The sequence below is a fragment of the Carlito syrichta genome, unplaced genomic scaffold (genome assembly GCF_000164805.1).
Source record: "Carlito syrichta isolate Samal-C Ts95f unplaced genomic scaffold, Tarsius_syrichta-2.0.1 Scaffold308850, whole genome shotgun sequence".
Taxonomy (NCBI): domain Eukaryota; kingdom Metazoa; phylum Chordata; class Mammalia; order Primates; family Tarsiidae; genus Carlito; species Carlito syrichta.
In genome coordinates, this window is record NW_007252946.1 from 462,231 (window position 1) to 472,485 (window position 10,255).

The 10,255-nt window shown below is 37.6% G+C and overlaps 1 protein-coding gene across 1 annotated transcript in view; it reads left to right on the forward strand.

Moving 5' to 3' along the window:
• LEPR (leptin receptor) overlaps positions 1 to 3,098 on the forward strand; it is a 66,743-nt gene extending 63,645 nt beyond the window's left edge. Inside the window, exon 6 of the mRNA XM_021716621.1 lies at positions 2,989 to 3,098. Coding sequence (XP_021572296.1) covers positions 2,989 to 3,098 — 110 coding nt within the window. The remainder of the gene's footprint in view (positions 1 to 2,988) is intronic.
• Positions 3,099 to 10,255: the final 7,157 nt, after the last annotated feature.

Below are 10,255 nucleotides of genomic sequence, written 5' to 3' on the forward strand. Positions count from 1 at the left end.
ATCCTAGCTTACTCTTCCATTGCCCACATAGGATGAATAATCGCAATTCTAAAATATAATCCTACCATTATAATCCTTAACCTCCTCATCTATATCAACCCTAACAATTACACTGTTTTCCATATTAATCCTATTTTCAAGCACTACCATCCTAACAATATCCAACTCATGAAATAAAATCCCTCTAGCATCATCCATAATACCCCTAATTCTGCTATCCCTAGGGGGATTACCCCCACTCACAGGCTTCCTCCCTAAATGAGCAATCATTCAAGAACTCATAAAAAACGATAACACCCTTATCCCATTATTAATAGCCATTACAGCCTTACTTAACCTATACTTCTACATACGACTAACCTACTCAACAACCCTAACCATATTCCCAGTTAACAATAGTACAAAAATAAAATGACAATTCGAAAACACAAAACAAATACTTATTGTACCCACCCTAACAACTTTATCCACCTTACTTTTACCCATATCCCCTATACTCCTACCATTGGAATAGGAATTTAGGTTAACTAGACCAAGAGCCTTCAAAGCCCTAAGTAAGCTAATACATGCTTAATTCCTGTACCTTCTTTTTCCCAACTAAGGACTGCAGAGGCTTACTCCACATCAACTAAATGCAAATTAGTCACTTTAATTTTAAGCTAAATCCTTTACACTAGATTGGTGGGCTCCAACCCCACGAAAACTTAGTTAACAGCTAAATACCCTATACAACTGGCTTCAATCTACTTCTCCCGCCGCCAAGAAAAAAAAGGCAGGAGAAGTCCCGGCAGAGTTGAAGCTGCTTCTTTGAATTTGCAATTCAATATGATATTCACCTCAGGACTTGGTAAAAAGGGGGCTCCACCCCTATCTTTAGATTTACAGCCTAATGCTTTATCAGCCATTTTACCCTACCTATGTTCATTAACCGTTGATTATTTTCAACCAACCATAAAGACATCAGAACTCTATATTTACTATTCGGTGCTTGAGCCGGAATAGTAGGAACTGCCCTCAGCCTTCTCATCCGAGCAGAGCTCGGACAGCCTAGGACTCTATTGGGAGATGACCAAATCTACAATGTCATCGTTACTGCTCATGCTTTCGTAATAATCTTCTTTATGGTTATACCCATTATAATTGGGGGCTTCGGCAATTGACTAGTGCCCCTTATAATTGGGGCTCCCGATATAGCATTCCCATGAATAAACAATATAAGCTTCTGGCTATTACCACCATCTTTCCTTCTGCTACTAGCCTCCTCAATAGTTGAAGCTGGAGCAGGAACTGGTTGAACGGTTTACCCCCCTCTAGCAGGAAACTTAGCCCACGCAGGAGCCTCTGTAGATCTCACTATTTTTTCTCTTCACCTAGCAGGAGTATCTTCTATCCTGGGAGCTATTAATTTTATTACAACCATTATCAATATAAAACCTCCCGCTATATCACAATATCAAACCCCTCTATTTGTATGATCTGTCCTCATTACCGCGGTTCTACTACTACTATCTCTCCCAGTTCTAGCAGCAGGAATTACTATACGTTTGACTGACCGAAACCTTAACACAACCTTTTTTGACCCTGCTGGAGGAGGAGATCCCATTCTCTATCAACACTTATTCTGATTTTTCAGCCACCCTGAGGTCTATATTCTTATTCTACCCGGATTTGGTATAATTTCCCATATTGTAACCTACTATTCTGGAAAAAAAGAACCATTTGGTTATATAGGAATAGTTTGAGCCATAATATCCATTGGATTTTTAGGCTTTATTGTCTGAGCCCATCACATATTTACAGTAGGAATAGATGTAGATACCCGAGCATACTTCACATCTGCCACTATAATTATTGCTATTCCAACTGGCGTAAAAGTATTTAGCTGATTAGCAACCCTACATGGAGGCAACATTAAATGATCTCCCGCTATATTATGAGCCCTGGGCTTCATTTTTCTATTTACTGTTGGAGGTCTAACCGGAATTGTCCTTGCCAATTCCTCGCTTGATATTGTCCTTCACGACACCTACTATGTAGTAGCACATTTTCACTATGTCTTATCCATAGGAGCAGTATTCGCAATTATAGGAGGTTTCGTCCACTGATTCCCCTTATTCTCAGGATTTACCCTTCATTCAACATGAGCCAAAACCCATTTCGCAATTATATTTGTAGGAGTTAACCTAACCTTTTTTCCTCAACATTTTCTTGGATTATCAGGTATGCCCCGACGATACTCAGATTACCCTGATGCATATACTATATGAAATACCATCTCCTCTATAGGCTCATTTATCTCTCTTACCGCAGTTATATTAATAGTCTTTATAATTTGAGAGACCTTTGCTTCAAAACGAGAGGTATTAGCAGTTGAACTACCCGCTACAAACCTTGAATGACTTCACGGCTGCCCCCCACCTTATCACACATTTGAAGAACATACCTACATAAAAGTGTAATCTCTTACAAGAAAGGAAGGAATTGAACCCCCTCAAATTGGTTTCAAACCAACTCCATAACCACTATGTCTTTCTTTATAACAAAATACTAGTAAAATTATTACATAACTTTGTCAAAGTTAGATTACAGGATAAACCCCTGTGTGTTTTTATGCCACATCCTTTCCAATTAGGCTTTCAAGATGCCACCTCCCCTATTATAGAAGAATTACTTCATTTTCACGACCATACCCTGATAATCGTTTTCCTAATTAGCTCATTAGTACTTTCTATTATTACCCTAATACTAACAACCAAATTAACCCACACAAGCACAATAGATGCCCAAGAAGTAGAAACAGTATGAACCATCCTACCAGCTATTATCCTTATCTTAATTGCCCTTCCTTCCCTACGTATCCTTTACATAATAGACAAATTAATAATCCATTTTTAACCGTCAAAACTATAGGACATCAATGATACTGGAGCTATGAATATACTGACTACGAAGATCTAAACTTCGATTCCTATATAATCCCCACAACAGACCTCAAACCAGGAGAACTTCGACTACTAGAAGTTGACAACCGCGTAGTTCTACCCATAGAAATACCAATTCGAATATTAATTTCATCAGAAGATGTTCTTCATTCATGAGCTGTACCCTCCTTAGGCTTAAAAACTGATGCCATTCCCGGACGCCTCAACCAAACTACACTCACATCAACCCGACCAGGCCTCTATTATTGTCAGTGCTCAGAAATTTGCAGGTCCAACCACAGCTTCATGCCCATTGTCCTAGAATTAGTACCACTAAAATATTTTGAAGATTGATCAGCATCAATAACTTAATTAACACTACGAAGCTTATACAGCATTAACCTTTTAAGTTAAAGACTGAAAGTATTAATCTTTCCACAGTGAAATGCCCCAACTAAACACATCAACATGATTTATTACTATTTTAGCCATAACACTAACACTTTTCAGCTTATTTCAACTAAATATTTCAAAACTGGTATATCCCCTTAATCCAAGCTTAATAAATACTAAAATACAAACGTTTAAATCCCTTTGAGAACTAAAATGAATGAAAATTTCTTTGCCTCTTTTATAACCCCTACAATAATAGGCCTACCAGTAGTAGTACTAATTATTATATTTCCAATTATCTTATTTCCCACCTTAACCCGCCTAGTCAACAACCGATTTATTTCTTTACAACAATGGCTAATCCAACTAGTACTTAAACAAATAATGTCTATGCACAATAATAAAGGCCGAACTTGATCTCTAATACTAATTTCCCTAATTTTATTTATCGGATCCACAAATTTACTAGGCCTATTGCCCCCCTCCTTTATACCAACTACTCAATTATCAATAAATTTAGGTATAGCAATTCCTTTATGAGCAGGGGCAGTAATTACCGGCTTCCCCCACAAAACCAAGGCATCCTTAGCCCACTTTCTCCCACAAGGAACCCCTATTCCCCTGATTCCTATACTAGTCATTATTGAAACAATTAGTCTTTTTATTCAACCAATAGCCCTAGCCGTACGACTAACCGCCAACATCACAGCGGGCCACTTACTCATACACTTAATTGGAGGGGCTACCCTAGTCCTATCATCAATTAATACTATTGCAGCATCAACAACATTCATTATTCTTATATTACTGACAATCCTAGAACTAGCCGTAGCTCTTATTCAAGCCTACGTATTTACACTCTTAGTGAGCCTTTACTTACATGATAACACATAATGACCCACCAAACACATGCTTATCACATAGTAAACCCTAGCCCTTGACCACTAACTGGAGCCCTCTCAGCTCTTCTTATAACATCAGGCCTTATCATATGATTTCACTTTAACTCCCTTTTGCTCTTAACCTTAGGCCTTATTACAAATACACTGACTATATATCAATGATGGCGTGATATTATTCGAGAAGAAACCTTTCAAGGCCACCATACATCAATCGTACAAAAAGGTCTCCGATATGGTATAATCCTCTTTATCATCTCAGAAGTATTTTTCTTCGCAGGCTTCTTCTGAGCCTTTTACCACTCCAGTCTAGCCCCAACCCCAGAACTAGGAGGCTGCTGACCCCCAACAGGCATCTACCCCCTAAACCCCCTAGAAGTACCCTTACTCAATACATCTGTCTTACTAGCCTCAGGCATTTCAATTACTTGAGCCCATCATAGTCTACTAGAAGGCAATCGTAAGCAAATACTCCAAGCTCTATTAATTACTATTATATTAGGTATTTATTTTACTCTACTCCAAGCATCAGAGTATTTTGAAGCATCATTTACCATCTCCGATGGCGTCTATGGATCAACTTTCTTTATGGCTACAGGCTTTCACGGACTCCATGTTATCATCGGTTCAACCTTTTTAGCCATTTGTTTTCTCTGACAATTAAAATTCCACTTTACATCAAACCACCATTTTGGATTTGAAGCTGCCACCTGATACTGACACTTTGTAGACGTAGTCTGACTATTCTTATATGTCTCTATTTATTGATGAGGGTCCTGTCCCTTTAGTATTAATTAGTACAATTGACTTCCAATCAATTAGCCCTGGTATAACCCAGGAAGGAACAATTAATTTAATTTTATCACTAGTTACAAATATAACACTTGCATTACTCCTGGTCTCAATTGCATTTTGACTCCCACAACTAAATATATACACAGAAAAATCTAGCCCTTATGAATGTGGCTTCGACTCAACAGAATCAGCTCGTTTACCTTTCTCTATAAAATTTTTCCTAATTGCTATCACTTTTCTCCTATTTGACCTAGAAATTGCTCTTCTCCTCCCTCTCCCCTGAGCTACCCAAACAACAAACCTCAATCTTATACTAATTATAGCCCTAGCCCTCATTTCTATTCTAGCCCTAGGACTCGCATATGAATGGATTCAAAAAGGACTTGAATGAACTGAATATGGTAATTAGTTTAATTAAAAATAAATGATTTCGACTCATTAGACTATGCGCAATGCATAATTACCAGAATGCCATACATCTATATTAACCTTCTCCTTGCTTTCCTAACATCACTCCTAGGTATATTGATATATCGCTCACATCTTTTATCTTCCTTACTATGCCTAGAAGTTATAATACTCTCAATATTTATTATAACTTCACTAACAATCCTAAATCTTCACTTCACCTTAGCCAACATAATTCCAATTATACTCCTAGTCTTCGCAGCCTGCGAAGCCGCTGTAGGATTAGCTCTACTAGTAATGGTATCAAATACATATGGCCTAGATTATGTGCAAAACCTAAGCCTTTTACAATGCTAAAAATTATTTTACCAACATTAATAATAGTCCCATTAACATGATACTCTAAAAAACATACTATCTGAATTAATACTACAGCCCATAGCCTAATAATTAGCTTCACCACTCTTTCTCTCTTAAACTATTTTCACAATAATAATACAAATTTCTCACTCACCTTCTCTACTGACTCCCTATCAACACCATTACTAATCTTAACTACCTGACTACTCCCCCTAATAATTATAGCCAGCCAAAGCCACCTATCAAAAGAAACACTTGCACGAAAAAAATTATATGTCTCCATATTGATTATACTTCAAATTTTCCTAGTCATAACCTTTACTGCTACAGAATTAATTTTCTTCTATGTCCTATTTGAAGCAACTTTAATTCCCACACTAATTATTATCACACGATGAGGAAACCAAACAGAACGACTAAACGCCGGCCTTTACTTCTTATTTTATACACTAATTGGGTCCCTTCCCCTACTCATTGCTCTTATCTATGCCCAAAATCTCCTAGGAATATTAAATATAACAATTAATTCTCTTATTATACCAAACCTTCCCAACTCTTGATCAAATAATATTCTCTGATTAGCCTGTATAATAGCTTTTATAGTAAAAATACTGTATACGGGCTCCACCTATGATTACCCAAAGCCTATGTGAAGCCCCAATTGCAGGCTCCATAGTCCTTGCAGCGATTTTACTTAAACTTGGAGGATACGGAATAATACGAATGACAGTTATTCTAAACCCAACAACAGAACATATAGCTTACCCCTTCCTAATACTCTCCCTATGAGGCATGATTATAACTAGTTCCATCTGCCTACGTCAAGCAGATCTAAAATCACTTATTGCCTATTCCTCGGTTAGTCATATAGCTCTTGTTATCGTAGCAGTCCTTATCCAAACCCCATGAAGTTTCATCGGAGCCACTGTCCTTATAATTGCCCATGGCCTCACCTCCTCCCTACTATTTTGCTTAGCAAACACAAACTGTGAACGAATCCACAGTCGAACAATAGCACTAGCCCGTGGCCTTCAAACCCTCTTAGCCCTTGCAACAACATGATGACTCCTTGCCAGCCTAACTAACCTAGCCCCTCCCCCCAACAATTAACCTAATCGGTGAACTATCTGTAATAATAGCATCATTTTCATGATCACATTTAACTATCATCTTAATAGGTCTCAATACCCTAATTACCACCCTATATTCCCTATATATGTTAACTATAACACAACGAGGAAAATATACATATCACATCAGCAACATTAAACCCCCATTCACCTGAGAAAATACATTAATAATTATACACCTACTACCCCTAGTCCTACTATCCGCTAATCCCAAACTAATTATAGGAACCATATACTGTAAATATAGTTTAAACAAAACATTAGATTGTGAATCTAACAATAGAAACCCGAGATTTCTTATTTACCAAGAAAGTATGCAAGAACTGCTAACTCATGCCCCCATATATAACAGTATGGCTTTCTTACTTTTAAAGGATAGAAGTAATCCATCGGTCTTAGGAACCGAAAAATTGGTGCAACTCCAAATAAAAGTAATAAATTTATTCTCATCCTCCATCTTACTATCACTTACACTCTTAATCACCCCATTTATTATTACAACAACTAAAAAATATGATATGCACACATATCCATACTATGTAAAAAACTCTATTGCCTGTGCATTCATAACAAGCTTAGTCCCAATATTCATATGCTTATACACAAACCAAGAAACAATTATTTCTAACTGGCACTGAATAACTATTCAAACTATAAAATTTTACCTAAGCTTTAAGATAGACTATTTCTCCATAATTTTTGTACCAGTAGCCCTATTCGTGATAGCCCTATTCATGATCCATCATAGAATTCTCAATATGATATATACATTCAGACCCCCATAACAACCGCTTTTTAAAATATTTATTAACTTTCCTCATCACTATACTAATTTTAGTTACCGCTAATAATCTATTCCAACTTTTCATTGGATGGGAAGGAGTAGGTATTATATCTTTTCTCCTCATCGGATGATGATAGGGACGAACAGATGCAAACACAGCAGCCCTACAAGCGATCCTTTATAACCGTATTGGAGATATTGGCTTTATCCTAGCTATAGCATGATTCCTAAGCTACTCCAACTCATGAGAATTTCAACAAATTTTTATTACTACTCCAAATTCCAGTACACTTCCTTTACTGGGTCTCCTCCTAGCAGCTACAGGAAAATTCGCACAATTTGGTCTCCACCCATGACTTCCCTCCGCCATAGAAGGCCCAACCCCCGTTTCCGCTTTACTCCACTCAAGCACTATAGTTGTAGTCGGAGTTTTTCTACTAATCCGATTCTACCCCCTTCTAGAAATAAATAAAATAATTCAAACTATCGCACTATGTTTAGGAGCCATTACCACCCTCTTTACAGCAATCTGCGCTCTAACACAAAATGACATTAAAAAAATCGTCGCATTTTCCACCTCCAGTCAACTGGGCCTTATAATAGTAACTATCGGAATTAATCAACCCCACCTAGCATTTCTCCATATCTGTACTCACGCCTTCTTTAAAGCCATGCTCTTCATATGCTCAGGATCTATTATCCATAGCCTAAATGACGAACAAGATATCCACAAAATAGGAGGCCTACTCATAACTTTACCCTTCACTTCCTCCTCATTACTTATCGGGAGTCTTGCTCTCACAGGTATTCCCTTCTTCACAGGCTTCTATTCTAAAGATCTAATCATCAAAGCCGCCATCACTTCATATACCAACGCCTGAGCCCTCTCTATTACACTACTTGCCACGTCCTTAGCAGCCGTCTACAGCATATGCATCATTTTCTTTGCACTCCTAGGTCAACCCCCCTTCCAACTTCAACAAATATCAACGAAAATAATCCCCTCCTAATTAACCCTATTAAAGGCTTAGCCCTAGGCAGCATCTTCGTGGTTTTTCTTATCTCACATTCCATTCTTCCTATAATAACTCCACAAATAACCATAAAACTATACCTAAAACTCTCAGCACTTACTGTCACCATTCTAGGGTTTACACTAGCTATAGAACTCAATAACCTCACATATTTCCTCAAACTAAAATGACCCACTCAACCCCTCCTATTCTCTAATCTACTAGGCTTTTTTCCAACCACAACCCATCGCCTATATCCTCTTATAAAGATATATGTAAGCCAAAACACAGCATCCTCACTTCTAGACCTCCTCTGATTAGAAAAAACAATACCAAAAACCACAGCCATAGCCCATATATACACATCCACAATCACCTCCAACCAATCAGGCATAATTAAACTATACTTTTTGTCCTTTCTTATTACTATTATACTTGGGACCCTTCTTATTATCTAAACCCCCGAGTAATCTCAATCACGATAAAAATAGTAACAAATAAAGATCAACCAGCAACCCCCATCAACCAACTACCATCACTATACAATGATGCCACCCCTACAGAGTCTTCACGAAATAAACTAAATATATCACCCCCAAAAGCAACCCAATCCTCCAAACTCTTAAGTCCAATATTATCATGATATATTACTCACACAACCACAAATAACTCTAACAATAAGCCCAACAACAATACCCCTCATATAGAAACGCTTGATCCCCAAGCCTCCGGATATTCCTCCATAGCCATCGCCGTTGTATATCCAAATACAACCAATATTCCACCTAAATAAATCAAAAATACCATTAACCCAATAAAAACACCCCAATTACAAACACTAACAATTAAACCCAAACCCCCATAAATAGGAGAAGGCTTTGAAGAAAACCCAATAAAACCTATTAAAAAAATTATACTCAGTAAAAACACAACATACGTCATTAGTTCCCACATGGACTTAAACCATGACTAATGACCCGAAAAATCACCGTTGTTATTCAACTACAAGAACCTAATGACAAACCTACGAAAAACGCACCCCCTCATAAAAATTATTAATCACTCATTCATTGATCTCCCTGCACCCTATAATATCTCCGCATGATGAAATTTCGGCTCTCTCCTAGGAATTTGTCTAGGACTTCAAATGATCACAGGACTATTCTTAGTCATACACTACACATTAGACACAATAACCGCATTTTCCTCCGTAACACATATCTGCCGAGACGTAAACTACGGATGAATCATCCGATATTTACATACAAATGGAGCATCTATATCTTTCATCTGCCTGTTTATACATGTAGGCCAAGGCCTATATTATGGCTCTTATACCTTCCTAGAGACATGAAATATTGGTATCTTATTATTATTTACCGTTATAGTAACAGCATTTATAGGTTATGTACTTCCATGAGGACAAATATCATTTTGAGGCGCCACCATTATTACCAACCTCCTATCAGCCATCCCCTATATTGGCACCAACCTAGTTGAATGAATTTGAGGAGGCTTCTCAGTCGACAAAGCTACCCTTACACGATTCTTC